This window comes from Pongo pygmaeus, chromosome 6 (assembly GCF_028885625.2).
Source record: "Pongo pygmaeus isolate AG05252 chromosome 6, NHGRI_mPonPyg2-v2.0_pri, whole genome shotgun sequence".
NCBI classification, from domain to species: Eukaryota; Metazoa; Chordata; class Mammalia; order Primates; family Hominidae; genus Pongo; species Pongo pygmaeus.
The window spans coordinates 12,915,990-12,943,986 of NC_072379.2; the positions used below are offsets into that span (position 1 = coordinate 12,915,990).

The window sequence follows — 27,997 nt, forward strand, 5'->3', positions numbered from 1 at the left end:
TTCTGCCTCCCCACTCTCTTCACCCCCAAAGAAGCAGCACAGCCGAGGCCCACGTCAGAGAAACTGTGTTGCTTAGTCGCAGCAGGAAATGACTGGAATGGGGTAACTGTCACTCACACACTCACACCTGTGCCCACACACACCCACACATGCACACACACAGACCACATCCGCAGCAGGTGAGCCTGGCCAGGCACCTGTGGGACACTTATTGGAGGCCCAAGAATTAAGTAAGGGGGTGGCACCCAGGAGGCCTGGGAGTGGGAAAGCCCAGTGGCCTCATGGTCTCTCTCATCGAACTCCTAAGCGTCCTTCCATGGCCCTGGGCCCCTGAGGGTCCAGGAAAAGAGTGAGGCCGGGACCAGTGCGGGGAGGCCTCTCCCCAGCCTGAGCGTAGAGTCCATTCTCAACAGAGACAAAGCTGCCACGTGCAGGGACGGGTGTGGAGGCCCAGGCGGCAGGGCCCTGGGGCCGGTGTGCGGCGTGGGTGGGGAGTGACGCCCACCAGGACGGCCCCCCGTGGGGGTGAGCTGTGTCCAAAGTAGCTGGGCGGCAGCTGGTGTTGATAGTGGCATAAGGGACGTGGAGAGCAGCCTGGGAGGCCTGGCTGGGTGCCTGCGCGGGGAAAGGAGGATCAAGTGAGTCTGCACAGCTTGGGCCCAGCCCTGGCCCCCCTGCCCCTGCCCCTGTCACCTCGTCCCCAAAGCAGCCCCCCTCCTCACCCATGCTTGTGCTCTCGGTGCCTGGGAGCTGGTGTGGGACAGCTGGAGCCTAGGGGCAGGGCTGGGAGAGAGTGAGGATGGTCAGAGCTCTGCAGGGCATGTGGCCAGCTCAGTGTCAGGGGGACGTGGACAGGGCCCAGGTCTCACCGGTGCTTCTGTCGGCACAGCAGATGAAGGAGGTAGCCACAGCCAAAGAGGAGGACTCCTGAGACCCCCAAGATCCCGGCCAGGTCTGCCCGCAGAATGGGGGCAGGAGTCGGCGGGGCAGAGAGCCCTGGGCATGGAGGCAAGAATCAGATGGGTGGCCAGTTCCCGAGCCCCTCCCTGCCCTCCTGGGCCCCTTGCCCCGGCCCCACCTGGGTCTGAGCTGGGCGGGAGGCTTCCACAGGCCTCCCGGGAGCCCTCAGGGAAGGACGCAAACTTGCAGCAGAAGGTGGTGTTGACGCAGGGGCTGCTGGCCCCAGAGCCTTCCAGGACGAGAGAGACGCTGCTCCGGGTTTCCCAGCGGGCCTGGCGAGCAGGGGCCCATTGCCGGATGCCATGTTCTGGGTGCAACACAGCCAGCTTGGTCCCCCCGGCACCATCTGGGCCCCCCCAGCTCACGGTCACCAGGGAGATGGAGCCAGACCCCAGGAACCCACAACGGATGGTGAAGGACGAGAGCTCGGTGGCCTCCATCCGAACTTGCACCCACACCTCCGGGGTCCCTGTGGAACAGCAGCAAGGTCAGTGGGCTGTTGTCCTACATCACCCTCCCTGCAGCCCCTGTCCCCCTCTGATGCCGGCACTCACCCGCAGTGACACACAAGGTCAGCAGCACGCAGGGCAGGGCCAGGGTCCGGCGCCCCATGGCCCCCTCCAGTCCGGGTTCTGGGGGCTGCAGGGCTGGCACCTGTGCCTCTGTTCTCATCGCAGGAAGTCTTCATGTTGTCAGCAGCCAAACAGCCACTTCCTTCTCTCCTCTCACACCTTCCCCAGAGGTGGTGAACACAAAGTGGCTTATTCCCTTCTTAAAGTGACAGTGAAGGCCCACTTAGTCCCCAAGGCTGTGCTTCCAGGTAACAAGGCAGGGTGGCAAAGGTGGGTGAGAACCCAGCCCTGGCTAGGCCTGGGGAGGCCAGGGGAGGGGCAGAGAAGCTGCCAGGGGCTAGAAGGACTCCCCTTCCCTGGACAGCAAGGGGTGCTGGGCTTCCCTAGGAAAGGGCTCTGTCCCGCCCCTCACCCAGCTGGGTGAAGAAATCTGGGAGGAGAAAGCCCCTGGGAGTAGGAAGCCAGCAGGGAGGACCTGAGAGCCAGTCCAGCATACATGACCCGCCACCAATCTGACGTGGGTCCCACGTTTACACCTGCAACCCAGGCCTCCCCCACAACCCCCATCCTGGCTCGCCCACTACCCACTCATACCTCCTGATCTACCCTGAACGCATCCCATACTCGGCTCTGCCCCAGGCGCTGTCCCCTCATCATAGGTGATAGCAACTGGCTTCTGGCTGCTCGGGCCCAAAGCACAGCCACCAGTGCCTCTTCCCTTTCACTTCCAACGCACCAAGATTGTGTCAGCAAACGGCAGTCCTCTGCCCTGGCAGTGCAGAAGCCAGGAGTTGAACCCGTGTCTCTCACCAGGTTAAGTTGCCTCTCTAAGTTCGGATGTGACCTCAGAAACAGAAGCTACTCCAGCAATACAAGATCCTTTATTTTTTGGCTTCTACCTACGCCACCCAATCCCTTCACTGGGCCTAACTTACTGAATCAAATTAAGTATATTTCCCTCCAAGTTTCCCCAGGATTCTGGGCTCCTTTGCACACTACAGGTTTTCTCTAAATGCCCCGGGTTTATCTATCCTTTGGTGAATTTTCAACTCTTCTCCTTATTTCTCTGCCCTGTCCTGACCAAAAATCTTCAGTGCCTGTTTCTCTCTGCCATCCAAATCCCACACACATCTAGGGGTGAATCGGTGAATCTGCACTGATGAGTGACTCGTCTTGTGAATTCTTTCTAGGATCTCAGTATTTCATCCTATCCCAAGGGAAGGCTCTAAAGAGCTCAAGGAAGACCTCATGATGTCTATGTGTGAGAAGAAACCTTTCACCCCTTCACTATCACACCCCATCATCCAAGCACACACTCCTCTTTCATCCCATAAACCCTGGTCAGTGTCACCTGGAGTTATAAGGATGGGGCAACTTGCCTAGTAACTGAAGACTCTCAGTAATCTGAAAAAAAAAAAAAATCTCTTCACTTTGTAACTCAGGAGATAACACCAACAAGTCACTTCTGGCAGAGCTCATGGCCACAGTGCAAGTTAAAAAAGGTAAAGCCTTATTGAAAATAATCTTAAAACAATTATTCAATATTAACAGACAACGCCCAGCAGTGCCATGTGGCAGGCAAGCCACCCAGCTGCCAAGGCAAGAGACCGAGGGCACAAGCTGTTCCAGTATAATAAAGAAAATACATGGAATAAGAATAGTTATACTAGAAATAGATTATAGATATGATTATATATTAACATTACTAATCATTAGTTTATAGCATTACTCTTTATTCCAATATTATAATAATCTTTGTTCTACGATTATAACCTAGGAAAAACCAGGCCATACAGAGATAGGAGCTGAAGGGACACGGTGAGAAGTGACCAGAAGGCAAGAGTGTGAGCCCTCTGTCACGCTGGACAGGGCCACTAGAGGGCTCCCTGGTCCAGTGGTAATGCCAGTGCCTGGGAAGGCACCCGTTACTTAGCAGACCTTGGTCTAGCGGTAGCGCCAGTGCCTGGGAAGGCATGCGTTACTTGCCAGACTGGGAAAGGGAGTCTCCCTTTCCCCGGGGGAGTTAGAGAAGACGCTGCTCCACCACCTCTTGTGGAAGGCCTGACATCAGTCAGGCCCGCCCACAGTCGTCGGGAGGCCTAACCGTCTCCCTGTGATGCTGTGTTTCAGCGGTCACGCTCCTGTTTCACTTTCATGTTCCGCTCTGTACACCTGGCTCCACCTTCTAGATGGCAGTAGCAGAATTAGTGAAAGTATTAAAGTCTTTGATCTTTCTGAGAAGAGCACAGAAGAAATAATGACGTAAGCTGTCCTCTCTCTCTCTGCCTCGGCTACCTAAAAGGGAAAGGCCCCCTGTCTGGTGAACACATGACTCATGTGACCTTATCAATCAATGGAGATGACTCACAGTCCTTACCCTGCCCCTTTTGCCTTGTACACAATAAATAGCAGCGCGGTCAGGCATTCAGGGCCACTACCGGTCTCCACGTCTAGGTGGTAGTGGTCCCCCGGGCCCAGCTGTCTTTTCTTCTATCGCTTTGTCTTGTGTCTTCATTTCTACGATCTCTCGTCCCCGCACACGAGGAGAAAAACCCACAGACCCAGCAGGGCTGGACCCTACAGTGCCAGCCCCTGAAAAGCACTGCTCTGCATCACTTATCAGGCTGGGCAGAGGCCTCCGTGCCTGCTACCTGAGCTGGCCTCAGCTCGTCCAGCCTGGCCTGGGCCTGGCCAGTGGGAGGTGCTGCTGAGAAGCTGGAGCCCTGGGCTGTCTCGGATGGCTGGCAGGAGGCTCGCTGGCATGAACCCTTCACAGCTGAGCCTGTCAGGGTGGGGGCGTGCACAAAAAAATATCCACAGATGTTGTGCAGCAGAAATAAACATTCTAACCTTTTAAGACAAAAAGACGGTATCGCTTCTTGGCCTTTTGGCCAAGATCAAGTGTAGATAAAAACGTAAGTCATGATTCCCCTGGAAAATGATCAGTATCCTGAGGGAAGAGATACAAACCCCCAGCCCATCACCACACACTGCAGCTCACACACTTCAGGTTTTGTGCTCCCAGACAATGCCTATCCTCACAGGAGCACTGTTGTCTGTGCTGGGAAATCAAACTCTGACCTGTTCACAAGTCTTCTAGATGAAGATTTTCAGCGGGTTTGGATCTATTTAAAAAGCGGTAACCACAAAGAGGCACCTAATCCACTTGGATTTGCCTGTTTTTGAGAGGTACTCCTGGCAGTTATGAAGGTCATTGAGTATCAGAATAAACTGAACTTTTTTTTTTTTTTTTTTTTTGAAATGGAGTCTCGTCCAGTTGCCAGGCTGGAGTGCAGTGGTGCAATCTCGGTTCACTGCAACCTCCGTCTCCCGGGTTCAAGCGATTCTCCTGTCTGAGCCTCCTGAGTAGCTGGGACTACAGGCGCAAGCCACCACACCCAGCTAATTTTGTTGTATTTTTAGTAGAGATGGGGTTTCACCATGTTGGCCAGGATGGTCTCAATCTCTCGACCTTGTGATCTGCCCACCTTGGCCTCCCAAAGTGCTGGGATTACAGGCCTGAGCCACCGCACCCAGCACTAAACTGAACTTTCAACTGAACTTCAGAAAATGTTGAACCATGATTTAAAAAAATGTTTCTCACTTTGCTCTCACTAAACCCTTTTTTGAGAGTAAAGGGTGGCCGGGCGCGGTGGCTCATGCCTATAATCTCAGCACTTTGGGAGGCCGAGGCGGGTGGATCACGAGGTCAGGAGATCGAGACCATCCTGGCTAACACGGTGAAACCCCGTCTCTACTAAAAATTCAAAAAATTAGCCGGGCGTGGTGGAGGGTGCCTGTAGTCCCAACTACTCGGGAGGCTGAGGCAGGAGAATGGTGTGAAACCAGGAGGCAGAGATTGCAGTGAGCCAAGATCGTGCCACTGCACTCCAGCCTGGGAGACAGGCTGAGACTCCATCTTGAAAAAAAAAAAAAAAAGAGCAAAAAGGTATTTTGAAATATTTTAAAACACTTATTTCATCAACTCATCTTTACATTTTAAATGTGTATAATATAGAATTAGTATATGTTTATATAACTCACAATTTTTTAAAAAACTGATATAAATGTCCAAACGTTGGGAGTCTTATGACTCTAAGGCCCTGTTCCAGTTGCTATGGCTACATAACAAACCCCTCCAGACTGAGTGGTGTCAACCACCATCTTATGCTCATGGGCTCCACGGTCAGGAATTTGGAAAGTGCACAGAAAAGATGGGCTGTCTCTGCTCCCTGATGCCTGGACCTCAGCTGGGAAAACTGAAAAACAGGGAAGGTTGGAATCATCTGACTCCCATCTGGACTGAGTCTGGCAGCCATCATGGATGTTGGCTGGGACCTCGGTGAGGACTGCTGGCAGGAACACCTCCACACGGCCTTTTCCTTCGGCTGCTGGCCTTGCTCACAGAATGGTGACCGGGTTCCAAGTGTGAACCCAGGTACAGGAAGAGACAGGAAATGGAAACTGCCAGTTTCCTTAAAATCTGGGCCCACTAACTAGCATGGCATCATTTCCACCATCCTCTATTAGTCAAGCATCACAGAGCCCATATTCAAGAGGAGACAACCTAGACCCAGCCTCTCAAATAAACAGTGTCAAAGGCTTTAGGGAGCATGGTGTCAAGCTCCCAGATTCTAAGGCTGTGACTCAACCCAGTGCACTGGGCTGCCTGGCTGTACACAGGTGTCCATATTGATGCAAAACCCCCAAGCTGCTCTTATCCTCTTGTGAAGCACCCTTAGCTTGGTTGGTATTTAAATAACTCAGGAATCTTTCCCCTCCTGGATTCTTAGAGACCTCCACATCTCCTCCTCAGTTCTCCCACTCTGTTCCCTCATCCCACAAAACAGGCTCCTCTCCCCAGAGCTATTCTACCTGAATACAGGTGAAAGATCGCTCAATGAGTTAGCCCTCCCCTACACCCCAGCTCTGACTCCCCCAGGGCTACCTTTCCAAAAGGAGACTCACATCTGGGAGGGGCAGGTGGGGGTGGGGAGGGAGAATGAAAGGGGTGAGGCGGTCTTGGCTGAGTGACCTGATCGCAGGAAGTCACGGCTCTTTCTGCACAGATCACTAGCTGGATGGCCGTGTCTGGCCTAGGAGACCACAGTGAGAACCTGTCACTAAAGCAGGTGCCCATGATGGGAAAAACTGGAAATTATATCTAAAGAGAGAGGCTGAAGTATTCCTTAAACCACAGAAGAAAACAGTGAAAGTACAAAATGACAATAGCTGTCTTCAAATAACTGCTTGTCAGAGGGACAAAAGGGAACAGAGGTACTGTGCTGCTCCACAAGGCAAAACAAGAGCAAACAAGTCTGTCTGAGTTTCAAGAGGCTGGCCCTGAGGCTGCACTGCGGCAGTCTAGGTGAGAGATGATGGTGACAATGCGTGGAGGACACAGGCCAGAGAATTTTCTTCACCAAGTCTTGACAGAACTTGGTGAAGAACTAGCTGGAGAAGGCAAGAGTGAAGGTGACATCTGTCACTTGGATTTTAGGGCTGGACATTTAGAGTAACTCCTTAGTTTCCTTTTAACTCTCAGATACTGTGATTTGTTCAAATTCTAAATTATGACAGGTATCTTTGGGACGAGAGGATAAAATTTCCTTTGGAAAGAACCCCTGGTTGAAGGCTGCCAGGACACATGGCCTGGCCTGGCCCGCGTGGGTGAGATAGGCAGTTTCACAAGGTCCTGCTCCACTCTGCCACCTGTCAGCACCACTTTTACTGCTGCAGAGGCTGAGGCCACTAGATAAACTACTCACAGGCAGTCAATCTCTCCCTATCTCCACTGCCTCACCCCGCCTCTCAGTTACTAAGCAATACTTCCTGGAGAGTCTGTAGACAAAGCACCTGCAGGGTGTGGGGACACCTGTACACTGGGCCATGGGACAAGGCAGATGAAGAACCTGACCTCCATCAGTTTAACGATCTCAAGCCACACCTTGGGAACGTGTAGATTCAAACATGTTTATTGAGCGAATCATTAGGACACAAAATAGGCTGAGAAAGATGTTCCAAAAATCCAGGAAACTATGGGCTCTTTCCATTAAACACAGACAGGCGCTGCCCCCTCTTCACTCCAAACAGAACAGGAAAAAGGCAGGGGGACTGGGCCACAGTGCATCAGGGAGGACAGGGTCTCAGCTTCTCTACCCCAACATCACCAGAGGGAAAGGTTAGGTTAGAAAAACAATGCCCAACTCCTTCCCCTCAGAGCCCAGGGCTAAAGCCTGGGGGAATGCTTCATTTTGCTCCTTTTCTCTTTGCCTTTTCCAAATGGGCACATTCTTGAGATAGGGAGTGGAGCTGGGGAGGGGCCCAGAGTCATGTCAGAAATCCTATAATGAGAAAGACGAAAGGAATACACAGGACACAGCAACGGGCCAATGGGCAGACCGTCCTCCCCTGGGTTACCCTCAAAGCCCCAGAGACAGCTCAGAGGGCCACCCCCAGGCTGTGGCCCTTCTGTCAATTTGATGAGTACATGGGTTTCCTGCCAGCATTTCCCAAGGACACATAACTCCTCCTGCTCTGGGGACACTCACCTCAATATCCAGCTCTGTAGAATCTAAGAGGTCCAGCCTGCGCTCACTGGGGGAAGAGTAGCTACTTGCTTGCTAGAGAGAATGAGGTTAAAAGTCAAAAAGGCCTTTCCACACTCCTGTCACTTCACAAATAAAAAAACTAGTTCCTTTCCCAACCTCATAAGAACAAATATGGGCACAGCAGGCCCCTATGGCACCTCCTGGGAGGGAAGTTAGTGTGGGCACGAGGATCAGGCCTGACTGCAGAGCGCTTCTTGGCCTGCTGACTGAGCCCCTTAAATGCCTTTGGTTTGGAAACCAGAAAATGGATTTTTCCTGAGATGTTAGGAAATAATATCTCAACAGAGGCCTTGCTCTCTAGTGTCTGGTCTGAAAGTATCATTGTTTGGTTTCTCCTTGTGAGCACAAGACTCCCCTGTTCTGTTCTATTCTGTTCTTTTTCCCTCCCTGCAGAGAACAGAACAGAAGAATAACAGCAGAAGATATACAGCCTGTAATGGACTGAATATCTGTGTCCCCCTAAACCTGCATGTTGAAATCCTTCCCCCAATGTGATGCTGTTTAGAAGTGGGGCCTTTGGGAGGTGATTGGGTCATAGGGGTGCAGCCCTCATGGATGGATGAATGCCCTTCTAAGCCCAGGCCAGAGGGCTAGCTTGCTGTTTCTCCTCCAGGTGAGGATACAACTAGAAGCCAGCAGTCTGCAGGCTGGAAGAAGGCCCTCACCAGAACCCAACCCTTGGACATCAGCCTCCAGAACTGTGAGAAATACATTTCTGCTGTTTGCAAGACACCAGTCTATGGAATTCCGTTACAGTAGCCTGAACTCAGACATAGCCCTTTTCCATTTATAATAATATAAATGGAAATATATAAATAATATAAATACCTCATATTTTATGTAAAAAGTCCATTTTATTTATTTTTGAATTGTTGATTTTTTTTTTTTTTAAGAGACAGGAGTTTACTGTTACCCAGGCTGGACTCCAACTCCTGGACTATTGATCCTCCTGTCTCCACCTCCTGAGTTGCTGGAACTACAGGCTAACAGCTCTGTTTTAAAGATGAGAAAATGGGCCGCATGCAGTGGCTCATGCCTGTAATCCCAGCACTTAGGGAGGCTGAGGCAGGTGGATCCACCTGAAGTCAGGTGTTCCAGACTAGCCTGGCCAACATGGCAAAACCCCGTCTCTACTAAAAATACCAAAAAAAAAAAAAAAAAAATTAGCCAGGTGTGACGGCGTGCGCCTGTAATCCCAGCCACTTGGGAGTCTGAGGCAGGAGAATTGCTTGAGTCCAGGAGGCAGAGGTTGCAGTGAGCCGAGACTGTGCCACTGCACTCCAGCCTAGGCGACAGAGAGAGATTCTACCTCAAAAAATAAAAATAATTCAAAAATAAAGATGAGAAAATGGAGGCTGAGGAGGGGTAAAGCGCTAACTTGACATAGAGTTGAGAGGACTAGCACTCTTGTCACCTCACTCCAAATGCCAGGCTTTTCCCACTACACCAGCAGCATTTCCTCCTGGGGAGACAGGCTAGGTTAGAAGGGGAGTGAAGGAAGGGACAGGCAGGGGAAGCCTTCTAGTAGGGAGAGGGAGGACAGGGGGTCACGTGTTGGGAGGAGAGACACTGAAGGGGCTGCCACCTGGACTGAATGACCTCCCACCTCCAGCATTAGGACTCCTTCCAATTCCTAGGAGGTTTGGAGGCAACAATATTTACTTAGGGATTGGGAGCGAGAGTGCTATTCCAACCTTCTTTGGTATTTGTAATTTCTTTTCCTTATTCTTTAATAAAAGTAGAGTCCAAGCAAAGTCCAAACCGATGTATAACCTGTCCTCCTTTACTCTAGACTCATTCAGCTTTCAGAGACCAGGCATCACCGAGTGGAGAGAGGGGAAGCACCCTGGCTTCTCTTTAGCACATCAGTCCCTAGTTCTTGAGAGAGAAGGGCAGGGTGGTCCACTCACCATGTCTGTATCCTGCCGTTCTTCACTTGACTCATCCTGAATTTCTAACTCTTCCTCCTCGTCCTCTTCTATAAGGCTGAGTCTGATGTAGGGGCAAAGACTCGGGCTTTTCAAACTGTTCTTTGAGGACCCCTGAGAGTTTCTCAGACAGCCGGGGTGGAGGAAGTGGGGAGCAGTAAGTACAGCATAGTAGGTTTCCAGATAGTGGTCTGTGGCTAAAACAAGTCCAGAAAGTACCCACAGAGAGGCAATGGGTGAGACAGGAATCCCCTCACAGTGGGCGACAGATCTGAAGTGAAGACAGGAGATGATGAGAAAAGCTGACTGCATCAGCTGGTTGCCCAGACCAGGACCTGAAGGGTTGCGTGGAGTCCGGAAATACTGTGGACCCGAGAATCTTGACCTCCGGGTGCCTGCGAGGGGCTGACTGCTGGGAATGAAGCAGGATCAACGATGGGATAAAGATCAAAGGTAAGAAGCGGATGTAAGGCAGCTGGTGTTAACGGGGAGAAAAGCTCCATGTTGGGAGACATGCATTTTAAAGCTAAACAATGAAAAAGGGTAAGAGAAGAACCCAACAATGAGGGAGTGCTACAGCAGGGAACCACGAAACAGAAACAGCAAGATGGAGGCAGCCAGACACCAAACTGGGAACTCAGACACCCAGATTCCCTCCATGGCCTCAGCCCTGGGCAAAAGCCAACTCTGAGCCATCTTCTTCCTCCATCTCTTTCAACCCCCACAAGGGCTGCCTGCTCTTCACGGCTGTGGAGGTGAGGGTGGGCATGGGCAGGATGCTGTTCAGCTGCAGACTTTCTTCCTGGGACGAGGAGACGTCCTCTCTGTTAGGCTTGGCAGGCCCTGCCAAGCAGACGCACACATTAACCACAGCCCAGGGCCTGCGACAGGCGTGCTCTCTTTCCAAGACCTGCCCAGGATTTAGTAAGGGAAAGTCAAGCAAGAAGAGAATGGAAAACCTATACAGCTTCATTCTGTTGCCCTCAAATGGGCATAGCCCTATGTACTAAATACACAGCTCTGTGTATTTAGTACATAGAGAATTGTAGCTAGGCCTTGTCCAAGAAGAACTTGCTACACAGCCTAGAAAACAAGATGGAAAGATATATAAATATACATTTCACAGATAAACTGTAACAGGTGAACAGGTGAACACAAATATGAGGGAGGGTTAGAGTCTAAGATTGAGAGGTCTGAGTTAGCCAATGAAGACATCTGAGATTCTATCCAAGATTTCTGTGGTCAGAAAAAGCTTAAAATGGCAATAGAGTTTTGGTACCAGAGGCTAGAGTGGACGCAGGAGGGCCAGGGAGGAACTGGAAAATGGGAGACAGGATTTTCTAAAAGCTAGAAAAAAATAAGTGATTGCAATCGATGCCAGTATAACTGATACGATATGAAGGGGGACTTATCTCCTGCAGAGATCAGAGAAGGTAGAGGAGGAGAAAGAATCCAAAGATTCTCACTGCCTGAGAAAACCCAGGCAATACTATTTTAAAGCATCAATCAAATTGACATTAACATCTGTTAACTGTAAACAGTCACACTCCCGTTACCCTCCCTCTCCATGGCCATGTTCATCCACTGAAAACAATAATCCCAAAGTGAGCGGCTATGGGTTTAAGCAGAGGGCTACAGAAAACAGGGAAGAGCCATACCCCTGGGCTTGGATTCCCAGAGAGGAAACCTTGGGGCCCCAGGTGTGTCCTCCTGATCTCCCTGAGCTATTAAAGGTGTGATGCCCGAGGGCTGGGCCCTTGAGTCTCTCCTCTTCTCCATCTTCACTGGCTTCCCCAGCCACTCGGGTTCACGTCCTTAAATATCACCTATACTCTGCCATATCCCAAATGGATCTCAAGCCTTCAGCTCTCCCCTGAACTCCATCTTAACAGCCCCCACGGTTTGTTCAACATCTCCACCTGTAATCCCGTGGCCAACAACAACGTCCCAACCTTCCCCCACAGTTATCTTCACTCTCTGCCTTCCCCATCTCAGCTACTGTCAACTCCATCCTTCTGTCAGGCCAAAATCCTTGGAGCCATCCTCAACTGCTCTTTTTGTCTTACATCCCACAACCAGTTTGTCAGAAAAGCCTATTAGAGATACCTTGAAAATGCACCCAGAATCTGGCCATTTCTCGGCACCTCCACCATTGCCCCCGGACTAAGAAGCTCTCTTATCTTGAATCTTGGGCTGGATTACTACAATGGCCACAGCCTCCCTGCTGGTCTCCCAGCTTCTAGCCTTCCTCCATCTCCTGTCGTTTTCGACACAGCAGCCAGAAGGATCCTTTAAAAACAGAGGTTGATCCTGTCGTTCCTCAAAATCCTCCAATGGTTTTCCTACTGCACTCAGAGTAAAAGCCAGTCTCTGCCTTAGATGCTCTGGGATCCTGCACCCTCTTTGGTCTCATATCCTACAATCTGCATTCTGGCCATAATGGTCTTCTCTGCTGTTCCTTGAACATTCCAGGAACACTCTCCCCATCCCCTCGTGGCCTCAGGACTGGCTGCTTCCTTTGGTATGCTATTCTGATACACACTAAGCACCCTCCCTCACCTGTTAAAAAAATTCACTGGGAGGCCAATAGGCTGAAATGGCTCCTGCACTTTGGGTTCCTAAGTCAGCAAACTGAAACTCAACTCAGTGTGAAAGTGTTGTGTGTAACCTAGGAGCAGGAAACTTCAGCTTAACCAGTCAGAAACTACCGACTAACCTCTAACAAGAGATTTATGGTCAGTTAACCTCTAAATATGAACTTTCCACTCTAACCAATCAAATAGTTTCTTTGTCTTGCTCCCAGAGACACCTTGTAATTGTCCCCTCTGGTTTCCTCGGTGGTGGCGCCCTGAACTGCTGGCGGTCTGCCACTGCCTGACTGATAAAATTGCTGAATGCTCAAATAAACCTGTTAAAATTGTAATGCGCCTAGGTGTATCTTTTAACTTATTTTTTAGGCTTTTTGCCCAACATTTGTGTTCTTGAGTCTTCCCTTAATCAGTCTTTGTAAGACTGCAATCCTCACCCCTCCAGCATTCCTCACGCTCCTCCCTGCTTTTTTGCCATAGCATTTACTACTATCTGACACTCTCTGAAGAAAGAGATTTTTGGCTTTTTTGTTCACTGCTGTATTCCCAGCACACAGTGCTCAGTATCTATTGAATGAATAAAACCAATCTCTTCAGTTTTTTTTTTTTTTAGATGGAGTTTCGCTCCTGTCACCCAGGCTGAAGTGCAATGGCACAATCTCGGCTCGCTGAAACCTCCGTCTCCCGGGTTCAAGCGATTCTCCTGCCTCAGCCTCCCAAGTAGCTGGGACTACAGGCATGCGCCACCATACCTGGCTAATTTTTTGTATTTTTAGTAGAGATGGGGTTTCACCATCTTGGCCAGGCTGGTCTCGAACTCCTGACCTCATGATCCACCCGCCTCGGCCTCCCAAAGTGCTGGGATTACAGGCGTGAGCCACCGCGCCCAGCCCCAATCTCTTCAGTTTTATCTTGCCTTCACAAACCCTATGCTTTAGGCAGAGCGATCTATGTGCCTCCATGCTTCACCCAGCACACAGCCTTCTACACTTTGCTTGTGCTATTCTGCCAGCCCATGATGCTCCTCCTTCCTCTGTTCAGCTTATACAAAACTTACTTATTTTTTAAGCTCCAGCAATTCCATCTTCTTGGTAAAGCCCTCCTCATTCTCTGAATTCTACAGCATTCACTTGTACAAGCCCTCAGGCAGTTATTTATTGGCAATTGTTCATAATTTGGGTTCTCCATAATTAAAATTTCCCCCTTTCCTATTAGATAATAAGCTGCTGGAGGATTCTTCATGGCCCCTAAAACACTGAACATACTATCTTGCATATAGTAGGTCCTTAACAAATATGTATTAGTTAATTGATTAAAGCAGTGTTTCCTGGTGGTATAAGATACAATTTTAGGTGGTACACAGAAGACAACAAAAAGAAATCACACCCCATCTCACACTATATACAAAAATTAACTCAAACTGGATCACAAATCTAAATTAAGAGCTAAAACTATAACTCTTTTTTTTTTTTTTTCTGAGACAGTGTCTCACTCTTTTGCCCAGGCTGGAGTGCAGTAGTACAATCTCGGCTGACTGCAAGCTCCGCCTCCCGGGTTCACGCCATTCTCCTGCCTCAGCCTCCTGAGTAGCTGAGACTACAGGCGCCCACCACCACGCCCGGCTAATTTTTTGTATTTTTAGTAGAGAGGGGGTTTCACCGTGTTAGCCAGGATGGTCTCGATCTCCTGATCTCGTGATCCACCCACCTCGGCCTCCCAAAGTGCTGGGATTACAGGTGTGAGCCACTGTGCCTGGCTAAAACTGTAACTCTTAGAAGAAAACACAGGAGTAAATCTTTGTGACCTTGAATTAGCCAACAATTTCTCAAGATATGGCACCAAAAGCACAAGCAACAAAAGGAAAAAGTTCGATTTTACCAAATTCAAGAACTTTTATGTTTCAAAGGACACCACCAATAACACGAAAAGACAACCCAAAAAATGGGAGAAAATGTTTGCATAGCATAAGGAATCTCGTGTCTAGAATATATAAAGAATACTTACAACTCAACAATAAAAAGACAACCCTATTTTAAAATAGTAAAGGATCAGAACAGACATTTCTCCAAAGAAGATAAACAAATTGTCAATAAGCACATGAAAAAATGCTCAATACCATTGGTCATTAGGGAAATGCAAATTTAAACCACAATGAGATACCACACCTCACAGTTACCAGGAGATGGATAAAATTTAAAAAGACAATAATAAGTACCGGTGACAACATGGAGAAACCAGGGCCCCCATACATTGCTGGCAGGATTGTAAAATGGTGTAGGTACTTTGGAAAAGAGTGTGGTAGTTCCTCAAAAACTTAAATATAGAATTGCCACAGGACCCAGCAATTCCACTCCCAGGTATATCTCAAGATAACTGAAAAGATGCATCCACCCAAAAATGGGTACATGCATGTTTAGCAGCATTATGCATAAAACAGCCCAAATGTCAATCAACTGACAAGTAGATAAGTAGAATGTGGCACATCCACACAATGGCATATTGTTTTGGTCATAAAAAGGTATGAGATACTGATATATGTCAAAGTATGGATGAACGTTGAAAACACTGTGCTAAGTGAAAGAAGCTGGACATAAAAGGCCACATATTATACGATTCCATTTATACGAAAGGTCCGGAACAGGCAAATCAAGAGATAGGAATTCTATTAGTGATACTACCTAAGGCTGGGAAGATGGGCAGAGACTGCGAATGGGTATGTGGTTTCTTTTGGAATAATGAAAATGTTCTAAAATTAGATAGTGGTGAAGGTTGTACAATTCAGTGAATATGCTAAGTGTACACTTTAAAAGGGTGATTTTTGGCTGGGCGCGGTGGCTCACCAGCACTTTGGGAGCACTTTGGGAGGCCGAGGTGGGCAGATCACAAGGTCAGGAGTTCAAGACCAGCCTGGCCAACATGGTGAAACCCTGTCTCTACTAGAAATACAAAAACTGGCCGGGCGTGGTGGTGGGCACCTGCAGTCCCAGCAACTCAGGAGACTGAGGCAGGAGAATCACTTGAACCTGGGAGGCAGAGGTTGCAGTGAGTCAAGATCACGCCACTGCACTTCAGCCTGGGTGACAGAGCGAGACTCTGTCTCAAAAAAAAAAGGGGGGTGATTTTTATGATATGTAAGTTGTATCTCAATAAAGCTGTCACGTAAAGTCCCATTTAAAAATGTACACTAGAAAACACATACTTGCATATGAAATAATGGTTACTACAGTGTTACTTAATATGAAGCTGTTTTTTAAAAAGCAAAGAAAAAACCTTAGGCAGCCAGGCACGGGGGCTCACGCCTATAATTCCAGCACTTTGGGAGGATGAGGCAGGCGGATCACAAGGTCAAGAGATCAAGACCATCCTGGCTAACACGGTGAAAACCTGTCTCTACTAAAAATACAAAAAAATTAGCCGGGCATGGTGGCGGGCTCCTGTAGTCCCAGCTGCTCAGGAGGCTGAGGCAGGAGTTGCTGGGCACTGGACACAAGGATTTCTATCAGTGTGCTCTCCTGCACATCACCCAGGTCTGGAGTGCCAGGAGGATCAAAAACATAGAATCAAAGATTAGCCACCTTCCAACTCCAAGTTCCCCCCACCCCATGCCACCGTTCCTGCCTTGTACAAGTCAGGCAAGCAATCTCTCCTGGTTTCACCCTAGGAGGTGGAAGGTCCCTGTCCCTGGCTCCATGTGGCACGTGCTCTGGTCCTTCTCCAGCAGCAGGCTTGTCGGACTCTTCCGGTCCTTCAGCTGAGTCCCTGCACAGTCCCACAGGCTGTCTACTAAGTAAGCAGCGTGGTCGTGGAGCTGGGGAAGGAGGTGCATGGGGATTTAGTGATGGCATGTTAAAATACCCTAGGAAGTGGTTACTGATTAAATATCGCTCTCCTTCCTACAGTGTCCACCCCCATCCTTCTCCATTTGTCTTTTGTTTTTTTTTTTTTTTTTGGTAGAGACAGGGTCTCACTATGTTGCCCAAGCTGGTCTCAAACTCCTGGGCTCAAAGGATCCTCCCACCTCAGCTTCCCAAAGTGCTGGACTTACAGGCATGAGCCACCAAGCCCAGCCCACTTGTAGGTCCTATGCACAACAGCCAGACTTCTCTCTGTGTATGTCACCTCGCTCTCCACAAAGAAGGACAGCAGAAGCTGGAAGAAAGTCCTCTAGGCGCCTGGGCTCTGGCGTTGCTCTCTTGCACCCATCGTTCTTATCTTGCACTCAGGGTAGAAGAGTCTGGTGGAATGGACACAAGGAAAGGGCTTAGCACAGGAGGAAACAAGGAGGTGTAATGATGACCACAGAGGGAGGAGATGGCCCAAGGAGATGATAAAGGAAAAGGAGGTGCAGAGCTAAGGAAAGCCCCGAGGAGCTGAGAGAGGAAAAGAGACACCAGAGAGACTTCCACAGAGATGGGGAGGCCTTAGGTAGGGCAGCAGCAGATGCGGGAGAGAAACCGAGAGGGTGGTGTTAAAGAAACATAAAAGGAGCGCCACTCACTTCCAGTACAGAAATTCGCCCGCAGCAGCGGCCAGGCCTCGATTAGAGGCATGCACAACGGGGTAGACGCTCTCACAGTCTGCGTCTGTGAGCACCCCTTCCATGTTCCTGCCCACAGAAAAGCAGAAAGAGTGTGTGAATAGGGACATTGTCTTCTGGCACAATCAAGGCTAGAAACAAAAAGAGGCAAAAGCAACAAGGACATAACTCACAAAGAACTCCTAAATGGAGAGTGGAAGACAAAGGAATATGGGGAGTTAGAGAAGACAGCAATACTCCCTCCTCGAGACACTGCAACTCAGGAATGACCTCAGTCAACCTGCACAGATGGAAGAGTCAGCTATGACAGGTGGAGGGAGAGGACCCCGGAAGGGCAAAGGTCTGAGACACTGGCCTCCCCTCTTCCCAGGACTCACTTAAGGATAAGTATCAGTAATCTGATGGCCTCCACTGCCACATCATACTCTCTGTCCATGACCACGGAAACCATCCAGTCCTGCAGAAAGGAGAAAGTCACTCAATATCTCATTACACCCATTCCAACATTCTGTTCTCTTAGAATCAGAGATTCCTAAAGAGAGCGCCTACATAGAGGCAGATGCTGGGATAGCCAAGACATCTTAGAGCATGAGGGGTAGAAAGATACAAGGTGGGGAAATGGGAACCACGACAAAGAGCCAAGCCAAGGAGCACCACCCATTTTACCTTGAAACAGCTGGTGAAGAGCTCCAGGCGTGCGGTCAGGTCCCGACTGCCGTACAGCCCTTTCAGAGCCTTCATGCACTTCAGGACTTCTCGGTGCTGGTGAGGAAGGAAAACCAGGAGAATGGAAATAAGACTAACCACACTCTACTCGCCCCCACTGAGCCTCCAGACTCCCCTCTCCGATCCCTCATTCTAGCTTGGATGTCCCCTATACTGAGGGCTCTGAGATGTCAGAAACAATGAACAGCTGTCTTCATACTTAAAAAACAAAAGGATCACAGCAGTACTCATGATAAGGATCCTTTGGCTGCCCCTTAGCACCTGCATTACCAACCATCAATAACTCTCTTCCATGGGGAAGTCTCTCTCCCTGTACCTCATGTTTTGAGTCATTTCATCTCCTGGATATGTCTCTCTCTACCTTATCCTACCCTCCCCAGTGCTAGGGGAGCTTCAAGGTTCAGCGCCTTGATGAGTTAATCATTGCTCACTAGGTAAAATATCTCAGTGGCAGGCCCAGGAAAAGGTGAAGTGTCCTAGGACAGGAAAAAGATCAAGGAAACGGAAAGGGAAACTGACTCGAATCCCACCTTATCATGCAGAGTCCAACCAATATATTTTAAATAGCTGTCGGTGAGGAAAGAAATGCTGTAGCTTTGCATCCAACAACCAATTTCCTCGATGCAGATAGCACGGATCTCAGGAAGGACATCCCTAGACACAGACAGATAAGTTGACTCTTATAGCCACCCTCTCTCCAAACTCACTTTCCATCCTACCAGATAACTCCCTCTCATGGAAGAATTTATTTTCTTGAAATGCCACGTACCCCATGCCTTTCATTTCTTCCTGCCGATGTAAATACTACATATACAGTAAAATACATGTAAATATATATATATATAAAGGGATGGAGTTTCTTGCTATGTTGCCAAAGCTGACCTTGAACTCCTGGGTTCAAATCATGTTCCCACTTTGGCCTCTCAAGTAGCTAGAACTACAAAAATGTGCCGTACCCAGTTAGTAAATATTTTCTTTCTGTTACCAACCCATAAAATAGTTAAACACTAGCCTTGTACAGCCTAATTCTCCACCCCACCTGTTGCCCAGGCTGGAGTGCAGCAGCACAATCTCGGCTCACTGCAACCACTACCTCTCGGGTTCAAGTGATTCTCCTGCCTCAGCCTCCCAAGTAGCTGGGATTACAGGTGCACCACCACGCCCAGCTACCTTTTTGTGTTTTTAGTAGAGACGGGGTTTTGCCATGTTTGGCCAGGCTGGTCTCGAACTCCTGACCTCAAGTGATCTGATCGTCTTGGCCTCCCAAAGTGCTGGGGTTACAGGTGTGAGCCACTGCACCTGGCCTCCATACCTCTTTTAAAAACCAGTTTTGAAAGTTCATTCAGGCTGGGCATGGTGGCCAAAAATTAGCCAAGCATGGTGGTGGGTGCCTGTAGTCCCAGCTACTTGGGAGGCTGAGGCAGGAGAATCACCTGAACCCGGGGGTGGAGGTTGCGGTGAGTCGAGATCGCGCCACTGCACTCCAGCCTGCGTGACAGAATGAGACTCCATCCCCCCAAAAAAAAAAAAAAAAAAAGTTCATTCAGCTGTTGGCCAAAGTGTGTGAGGTTTTTTTTTTTTTTGGTTTTTTTTGAGATGGAGTCTCGCTCTGTCACCCAGGCTGGAGTGCAGTGGCATGATCTCAGCTCACTGCAAGCACGGCCTCCCAGGTGCACGCCGTTCCCCTTCCTCAGCCTCCAGAGTAGCTGGGACTACAGGCACTCGCCACCACGCCCAGCTAATTTTTTTGTATTTTTAGTAGAAACAGGATTTCACCATGGTCTCGATCTCCTGACCTTGTGATCCGCCTGCCTTGGCCTCCCAAAGTGCTGGGATTACAGGTGTGAGTCACCGTGCCCGGCCGTGAGTGTATTTTAATCCCATATTAAGAAAAGGTTAAATCAGATGAAAGGTTCTGGAAAGGCAGAAGTGAAACCTAGGTAAGAGTGAGAAACATCTACAGTCACTGTATTTTTTTTTTTTTTTTTTTTTTTTTTGAGACGGAGTTTTGCTCCTGTTGCCCAGGCTGAAGTGCAATGGCATGATCTCAGCTCACTGCAACCTCCACCTCCCGGGTTCAAGCGATTCTCCTGCCTCAGTCTCCCGAGTAGCTGGGATTACAGGGATGTGCCACCATATCCGGCTTATTTTGTATTTTTAGTAGAGATGGGATTTCTCCATGTTGGTCAGGCTGGTTGCGAACTCCTGACCTCAGGTGATCCACCTGCCTTGGCCTCCCAAAGTGCTGGGATTACAGCCATGAGCCACCGTGCCCAGCCTACAGATACTCTTTTTAACTTAACTTGATCAGGTCATTAAACAGTATAAAACTCCTCTGCCCTTTGCACAGTGAGACAGCAGGCTGGGCCAGGAGAAGGCTCACCAGGCTGCAGCATCCCTCAGAAAAGCCCCGCCTTTCTGTTCTCTGCTCTTATCCTCAAGTCTCCAAGCCCAGAAAGATGAGGAGTTGGGGCAGATGTGGGGCAAAGCCGGAGCAGGAAAATACTCAGCAATGCTTTATTCTCTTATTTTCTCCCAGAAGCACTTACAAGATCCTTTGTAGGTGGTGATAAAGTAAACCTTACCCATTTGAAACATTTGTTGTTAAGAGTTTTTGCTCCAGCCTCATTAATTCTGGGACTAACCCAATGACTAAGGGTTGGAGGGGGGAAACCTTGTTCACTTCCTCAGATTCCATAACCAAAGGCCAGCTGCTTCAATGAGAGAAGCCCATTAGCTCACCTGCACCGATAAACAAAGACACCCCTGAAGAGGGTATTCATCATCCCCTCAATCTCCTCTTGATGCTCTTGGAGCTGGAGGACAGGGAGAAACGGGTTAATCTCTCTTGTACCCTAACAAGCATAAGGCCCTGAAGATACAAAAAAAGTACAACTTCCACCTACTTCCTGTTTATTACAGGATAGTGTGAACCCCCGTAATTCTATGCTATCTTTTAAACCTTCTAATTCTAGAAGAAGCTGTATAGTCAACTAATGCTTCAGAGGTTTGTGTTTAGTAAAAATAATATCCCCTCTGCCTGTGGTTATTCTGACTATTCAGAAGCCCTAGCTGGCATTCTACGGGCGTATCTCACTTTATTGCACTTTACTTTATTGATTTGCAGACATTGTGGATTTTGTTGTTGTTGTTGCTGTTGTTGTTGTTTTTTAACAAACTAAAGGTGTGTGACAACCCAGCATTGAGCATACCTATCAGTGCCATTTTTCTAATAGCATATCCTCACTTTGTGTTCCTGTGGTACATTTTGGTAATTCTCACAATATTTCAAACTTTTTCATTATGGTATCTGTTATGGTTATCTGTGATCAGTAATCTTTAATGTTACATTTTTTTTTATGAGACAGGGTCTCACTCTGGCACCCAGGCTGGAGTACAGTGGTGCGACCATGGCTTATGGCACCCTCCACCTCCTGGACTTGAGAGATCTTCCTGCCTCAGCCTCCCGAGTAGCTGGGAGTACAGGTGCATGCCGCTACACCCAGCTAGTTAAAAAATATTTTTTTTTGTAGAGACAGGGTCTCCCTATGTTTGCCCAGGCTGGTCTTGAACTCCTGGGCTCAAGCAATCCTTCCACCTCAGCCTCCCAAAGTGCTGGGATTACAGGTATGGGCCATCACACCCAGCCTGATGTTACTACTGTAACTGTTTTGGGGTACCACAAACTGTGCCCATATAAGATGGCAAACTTAACAAATGTCTGTGTTCTGACTATTCTACCAACAAGAGTTTCCCTGTCTCTCTCTCTCTCCTCAGGCCTCCCTATTCATTCTTTGAGACACAGAAATATTGTAATTAGGTCAATTAATAACCCTCTTAAGTGTCCAAATGAAAGGAAGAGTCACATGTTTCTCACTTTAAATCAAAAGCAAGAAATGATTAAGCTTAGAGGCCAGGCGTAGTGGCTCACACCTATAATCCCAGCACTTTGGGTGGCTGAGGTGGGCAAATCACTTGAGGTCAGTTCGAGACCAGCCCGACCAACATGGCGAAATCCCATCTCTACTAAAAATAGAAAATTAGCCGGGCGCGGTGGCTGAGGCAGGAGAATCACTTGAACCCGGGAGGTGGAGGTTGCGGTGAGCCGAGATCACACCATTGCACTCCAGCCTGGGCAACAAAGCGAGACTCTGTCTCAAAAAGACAAAAAAAAATGAAATGATTAAGTTTAGTTGGAAGCCAAGACAGGCCAATCAATAGCTAGGCCTCTTGTGCCAAACCGCCAAGTTGTGAATGCAAAAGAAAAATTATTGAAAGAAAGTAAAAACGCTACTCTAGTGAACACACAAAGGGTAAGAAAGTTAAACAGTCTTATTGCTGATACAGAGACAGTTTTAGTAGTCGGAACAGAAGATCAAACCAGCCACAACATTCCCTTCGGCCAAAGCCCAATCCAGATCAATGTCCTAGCTGTCTTCCATTCTATGAAGGCTGAGCAAAGTAAGGAAGCCACAGAAGAAAAGTCTGAAGCTAGAAGTTAGTTCATGAGGTTTAAGGAAAGAAGCTCTCTCCATAACATAAAAGTACAAGGTGAAGCAGCAAGTACTGATAGAGAAACAACAAGTTATCAAGAAAATCTAGCTAAGATCATTGATGAAGGTGGCTACACTAAACAATGAATTTTCAGTGTGGACTAAACTGCCTTATATTGGAAAATGCCATCTAGGACTTTCACAGCTATTGAGGAGAAGTCAATGCCCGGCTTCAAAGCGTCAAAGGAGAGCCTAACTCCTTGTTAGGAGCTAATGCAGTTGGTGATTTAAGTTGAAGCCAATACTCATTTACCATTTTAAAAATCCTAAGGCCCTTAAGAATTATGCTAAATCTACTCTGCCTATGCTCTATAAATGAAACAGCAAAGCCTACCTGATATCACATCTGTTCACAGCATGGTTTCCTGAATATTTTAAGCACATGGGTGAGACCTACTGCACAGAAAACAAGATTCCTTTAAAAATATTACTACTCAGTGACAATGCACCTGGTCGCCCAAGAGCTCTGGTGAGGATGTACAAGGAAATCCATGTTGCTTTTTTCATGCCCACTAACACAACATCCATTTTGCAGCCCATGGAACAAGCAGTAATTTCAACTTTCAAGTCTTATTATTTCAGAAATACATGTCATAAGGCTATAGCTGCCACAGTGATTCCTCTGATGATTTGGGCAAAGTTCATTTAAAACCTCCTGGGGTTAGGCATGGTGGCTCATGCCTACAATCCCAACTTTTTGGGAAGCTGAGGTGGGAGGACTGATTAAGCCCAGGAGTTCAAGACTAGCCTGAGCAACATAGTGAGACCTCGTCTCTACAGAAACAAAACAAAAACTAGCCAGGTGTGGTATGCAATCTGTAGTCCCAGATGCTTGGGAGGATAAGGCAGGAACATCACTTGAGCACAGGAGGTTGAGGCTGAAGTGAGCCATGACTGCACTAGTGCATTCTGGTCTAGGCAACAGAGCGAGACCCTGTCTTCAAAACAAAAAACAAAAACGAGAAAAACCCAACCCCTCGTCTGGGAAGGATTCACCATTTTATTTTATTTTATTTTATTTTATTTATTTTATTTATTTTTATTTTATTTTATTTTATTTTATTTTATTTTATTTTATTTTATTTTATTTTATTTTATTATTTTTGAGACAGAGTCTTGCTCTGTAGTGCAGGCTAGAGTGCAGTGGTGCGATCTTGGCTCACTGCAACCTCTGCCTCCTGGGTTCAAGCAATTCTCCTGCTTCAGCCTCCCAAGTAGCTGGGATTACAAGCATGCACCACCACACCTGGCTAATTTTTGTATTTTTAGTAGAGATGGGTTTTTGCCATGTTGGTCAGGCTGGTCTCAAACTCCTGACCTCATGTGATCCACCTGCCTCGGCCTCCCAAAGTGCTGGGATTACAGGTGTGAGCCACTGTGCCTGGCTGGGATTCACCATTTTAAATCCCATGGTTCATGGGAGGAGGTCAAAATATCAACATTAACAAGAGTTAAGTTGATTCTAACCCTCGTGGATGACTTTGAGAGGTTTAAGACTGAAATAGAGAAAGTAACTACAGATGCTGTGGAAATAGCAAGAGAACTAGAAGTAGAGACTGAAGATGTGGCTGAATTGCTGCAATTTCATGACCTTGAACAAATAAGCAATTGCTTCTTTTTTTTTTTTGAGATGGAGTCTTGCTCTGTCGCCCAGGCTGGAGTGTAGTGGTGTGATCTTGGCTCACTGCAAGCTCTGCCTCCCAGGTTCACACCATTCTCCTGCCTCAGCCTCCTGAGTAGCTGGGACTACAGGTGCCTGCCACCACGCCTGGCTAATTTTTTGTATTTTAGTAGAGACGGGGTTTCACCATGTTAGCCAGAATGGTCTCCATCTCCTGACCTCGGGATCCGCCTGCCTCAGCCTCCCAAAGTGCTGGGATTACAGGCGTGAGCCACTGCGCCCGGCCAGGAATTGCTTCTTATGGATGAGCAAGGAAAGTGGTTTCCTGAAAAGGAATCTATTCCTGGTGAAGAGGTTGAGAATGTTGTTGAAATGACAACAAATGATTCAGACTATGACCTAAACTCAGCTGATAAAGCAGCACCAGGACTTGAGAGAACTGACTCTTGTTTTGAAAGAATTTCTACTGTGGGTAAAATGTCATCAAACAGCATTTCATGATACCGAGAAATCTTTTGTAAAAGGAAGAGTCAACAGATGCAGCAAACTTCACTGTTTTCTTACTTTAAGAAATTGCTCCAGCCGCCCTACCCTTCAGCAACCACTACCCTGATTAGTCAGCAGCCATCAACATGGAAGCAAGACCCTCCACCAACAAAAAGATAGAACTCGCTAAAGGTTCAGATTGCCATTAGCATTTTTTAGCAATACAATATTTTTAAATTAAGGTACATACACTGTTTTTTAGACAATAGTCTTGCACACTTAACAGACTACAGTGTAAACATAACTTTCATGTGCAGAGAAATAAAAGTTTTGATTTTTTGACTGTGTGACTCACTGTACTTCAATATTCACTTTATTGTGGTGGTCTAGAATTGAACCTGGAAGATATGATGCCCGTATATGTTTCTAACAATTTGGAAAACAAATTTTTAGTAAGTGCAGTTTGTTTAATAGAAGTGGAACTAGCAAAAATGAGAAGGAACTACATCAGTGGTTCTCGACTGAGGCTAAGTTTGTTCCCCAGGGGAGATTTAGCAGCGTCTAAACATTTTTTTGGCTGCCACAACTTGGTGGGGCAGCAGGGTACTACCAGCATCTATCTAGTAGATAAAGGCCAGAGATGCTGCTAAACATCCTACCATGGCAGGACAGCCCCCCATTTATTAGTACATACCCCATGCCTGCTCCTCTGTATAAGAGTATTCACTGCAGAGACCGGGCACGGTGGCTCACGCCTGTAATCCCAGCACTTTGGGAGGCCGAGGTGGGCGGATCACGAGGTTAGGAGATCGAGACCATCCTGGCTAACACGGTGAAACCCCGTTTCTACTACAAATACAAAAAGTTAGCTGGGCATGGTGGCGGGTACCTGCAGTCCCAGCTACTCAGGAGGCTGAGGCAGGAGAATGGCGTGAACCCAGGAAGTGGAGGTTGCAGTGAGCCGAGATCGCGCCACTGTACTCCCAAACTGGGCAACAGAGCGAGACTCCGTCTCCCAAAAAAAAAAAAGAATATTCACTGCAGAATTGTTCATAGCAGGTTAAAATGGAAAACAATCCAGCGTCCCTGAGCAAGTAGGATGGATAAATATATGCGGGAGAGTTATGCAATGGAACCGTATGCTACAGAGAAAATGAATACCTCTGTTGTTACTCACAATAAAATGACTTCTAAAATAGTGTCTACAAAAAAGAATCCAGGGCTGGGCAGCAGTGGCTCATGTTTGTAATCCGAGCACTTTGGGAGGTCCAGGCGGGCAGATCGCTTGAGGTCAGGAGTTTGAGACCAGCCTGGCCAACATGGTGAAACCCCGTCTCTACTAAAAATAAAAACATTAGCCAGGTGCAGTGGACGGCGCCCGTAATCTCAGCTACTCAGGAGGCTGAGGCGGGAGAACTGCTTGAACCTGGGAGGCAGAGGTTGCAGGGAGCTGAGGTCACGCCACTGCACTCCAGCCGGGATGACAGAGTGAGACTCTGTCTGAAAAAAACAAACAAAAAAAACAAACAAAAACCCACACTGTATTGTTTAGGGATACTGTGTTAACAAAATAATAGACACAAGCAGGACATAATTATCACAAAAATCAGGACCTGGGGGGGGTTGGCGGGGAAGGTTTAAGTGGAAAGAATGGAGCAGTGACATTGTGTGTCAACCTGGGAGGTGGTGACCCTAGGGTTCACTTTGTAATTCCTCAAAATGAGCATTTATGTGCTATTCACTTTTCAGAGGGTACAATCCCTGAACTAACATGTTTAAGCAGCCATATGCAAAAAAAAAAAAAAAAAAGAATATGGATAGATTTTTATTTTAATTAAAATATTTCAAAAATAGAGACAAGGCGACCAGAGGCAGTGGCTCAGGCCTGTAATCCCAGCACTTTGGGAGGCCGAGGTGGGCGGCTCACAAGGTCAGGAGAGCGAGCCCAACATGGCTAACACGGTGAAACCCTGTCTCTACTAAAAATACAAAAAAAAAATTAGCCAGGCGTGGTGGCGGGCACCTGTAGTCCTAGCTACTCGGGAGGCTGAGGCAGGAGAATGGCGTGAACCCGGGAGGCGGAGCTTGCAGTGAGCCGAGATCAGGCCACTGCATTCCAGCCTGGGCGACAGAGCTAGACTCCAACTCAAAAAAAAAAAAAAAAAAAAAAAAAATACAGACAAGGGTCTCACTATGTTGCTCAGGCTGGTCGCAAATTCTCAGGGCTGAAGCAATTCAAGCAATCCTCCTGCCTTGGTCTTCCAAAGCGCTAAGATTCCAGACGTGAACCACCGCGCCTGACCAGGAAAGATGTGTATATATATACAATATAAAATATTATATAATATATATTATGTAACATATGATATTATATAATATATAATGTAACATATAATATTATATAATATATATTATGCAACATATATTATATAATATAAATTATGTAACATATATTATATCATATAAATTATGTAACATATGATATTATATCATATATAATGTAATATATTATATATTATATACCATATATTATATACCATATATAATATATGGTATATAATATCATATATTATACATATATCATACTATATATAATATGATATCATATATTATATATAACATGTGACATCATATATTATATATTTTGTATATTACATATATAAAAAAATATTTTTGGTTTTTTCAGACACAATTTCACTCTTGTTTCCCAAGCTCCAGTGCAATAGCTCAATCTCAGCTCACTGCAAACTCCGCCTCCAGGGTTCAAACGATTCTCCTGCCTCAGCCTCCCGAGTGGCTGTGATTACAGGCGCCCGCCACACGCCCGGCTAATTTTTGTATTTTTAATAGAGACGAGGTTTCAACATGTTGGCCAGGCTGGTCTCCAACTCCTGACCTCAGGTGACCCGCCTGCTTGGGCCTCCCAAAGTGCTGGGATTGCAGGTGTGAGCCATGGCGCCAGCCTGAGTAAATCTTTTAAAACATAAAGGTTTGGGTGAGTCCCTGGCCGGCGGGCACAGATGCCTGGGTGGGACCGCGAACTGGGTGGGACACACTCGTTCCGGCCCGGGGGGACTCGGGCCAGCAGCCGGTCGCGGCGCGTGCGCACTGGGCGGGGGGGGGGGGGGGGGCCGCGCTCCTACCTGCACGTGGCCAACGCAGGGCGCTGGGCGGCCGCTCCTGCCTTGCACGTTGGGGAGCCGGTACATGCAGGTGAGAAGTTCCACACGGAGAAGCGCGACGCGCCCGTGATAACGCTTTACCTGGTACATCGGCATGGCGGAACCAAAGCAAGAGGGGGTAGCGCATGCCAAATACCAACGCTCGGAAACCGTCAAAGGCCACGACTGAGGGCGGCCATCTCCCTTCTAACCCTGCTGCGGTGGTTCGGCGAGAACGCGGTCCGGTGTGCTCT

The 27,997-nt window shown here is 47.8% G+C and overlaps 2 protein-coding genes across 10 annotated transcripts; both read right to left on the reverse strand.

Moving 5' to 3' along the window:
- Positions 1 to 48: 48 nt before the first annotated feature.
- On the reverse strand, positions 49 to 8,157 carry LOC129041205 (transmembrane protein PVRIG). 3 transcript variants are annotated; one of them, XM_063668209.1, is made up of 7 exons: positions 8,084 to 8,124; positions 2,912 to 2,936; positions 1,515 to 1,691; positions 1,079 to 1,429; positions 870 to 996; positions 723 to 783; positions 49 to 615 (listed from the first exon to the last, which is right to left on the reverse strand). In XM_063668209.1, exons 3-7 carry the CDS (start codon positions 1,630 to 1,632, stop codon positions 292 to 294), a joined length of 981 nt encoding a protein of 326 aa, XP_063524279.1. In that variant the 5' UTR covers positions 1,633 to 1,691; positions 2,912 to 2,936; positions 8,084 to 8,124; the 3' UTR covers positions 49 to 291. The 3 variants fall into 3 exon arrangements, with proteins under 3 accessions (XP_063524279.1, XP_054352561.1, XP_063524278.1); XM_054496586.2 differs by lacking the exon at positions 2,912 to 2,936 and having other exon boundaries at positions 8,084 to 8,157; XM_063668208.1 differs by lacking the exon at positions 2,912 to 2,936 and having other exon boundaries at positions 1,515 to 1,731; positions 8,084 to 8,126.
- Positions 7,883 to 27,991, reverse strand: LOC129041206 (STAG3-like protein 3). 7 transcript variants are annotated; one of them, XM_063668237.1, is made up of 8 exons: positions 27,726 to 27,991; positions 20,665 to 20,738; positions 18,453 to 18,576; positions 17,863 to 17,958; positions 17,574 to 17,653; positions 17,158 to 17,265; positions 16,779 to 16,893; positions 10,778 to 10,914 (listed from the first exon to the last, which is right to left on the reverse strand). In XM_063668237.1, the coding sequence occupies exons 1-7, from the start codon at positions 27,858 to 27,860 to the stop codon at positions 16,824 to 16,826; spliced, it is 687 nt and encodes a 228-aa protein (XP_063524307.1). In that variant the 5' UTR covers positions 27,861 to 27,991; the 3' UTR covers positions 10,778 to 10,914; positions 16,779 to 16,823. The 7 variants fall into 7 exon arrangements, 5 of the variants coding, with proteins under 5 accessions (XP_063524304.1, XP_063524307.1, XP_063524306.1 ...); XR_010127047.1 differs by lacking the exon at positions 10,778 to 10,914 and adding an exon at positions 14,532 to 16,467 and having other exon boundaries at positions 16,705 to 16,893; positions 27,726 to 27,990; XM_063668236.1 differs by lacking the exon at positions 10,778 to 10,914 and adding an exon at positions 14,532 to 16,467 and having other exon boundaries at positions 27,726 to 27,990.
- Between the last annotated feature and the right edge of the window lie 6 nt (positions 27,992 to 27,997).

Bases quoted from the DNA above. Each gene is read 5' to 3' on its own strand.
- LOC129041205 (XM_054496586.2), bottom strand. From the start codon at position 1,632: ATGAGAACAGAGGCACAGGTGCCAGCCCTGCAGCCCCCAGAACCCGGA. The intron at 1,430-1,514 runs GTGAGTGCCGGC...GCTGTTCCACAG, and splicing joins GACCTTGTGTGTCACTGCGG to GGACCCCGGAGGTGTGGGTG. The intron at 616-722 runs GTGAGGAGGGGG...TTCCCCGCGCAG, and splicing joins CACCGAGAGCACAAGCATGG to GCACCCAGCCAGGCCTCCCA.
- LOC129041206 (XM_063668234.1), bottom strand. From the start codon at position 27,860: ATGCCGATGTACCAGGTAAAGCGTTATCACGGGCGCGTCGCGCTTCTC. The intron at 17,654-17,862 runs GTAAAATGGGTG...TCCTTTCTGCAG, and splicing joins TCTTCACCAGCTGTTTCAAG to GACTGGATGGTTTCCGTGGT. The intron at 8,156-10,053 runs GTGAGTGGACCA...CATTCTCTCTAG, and splicing joins AACGGCAGGATACAGACATG to CAAGCAAGTAGCTACTCTTC.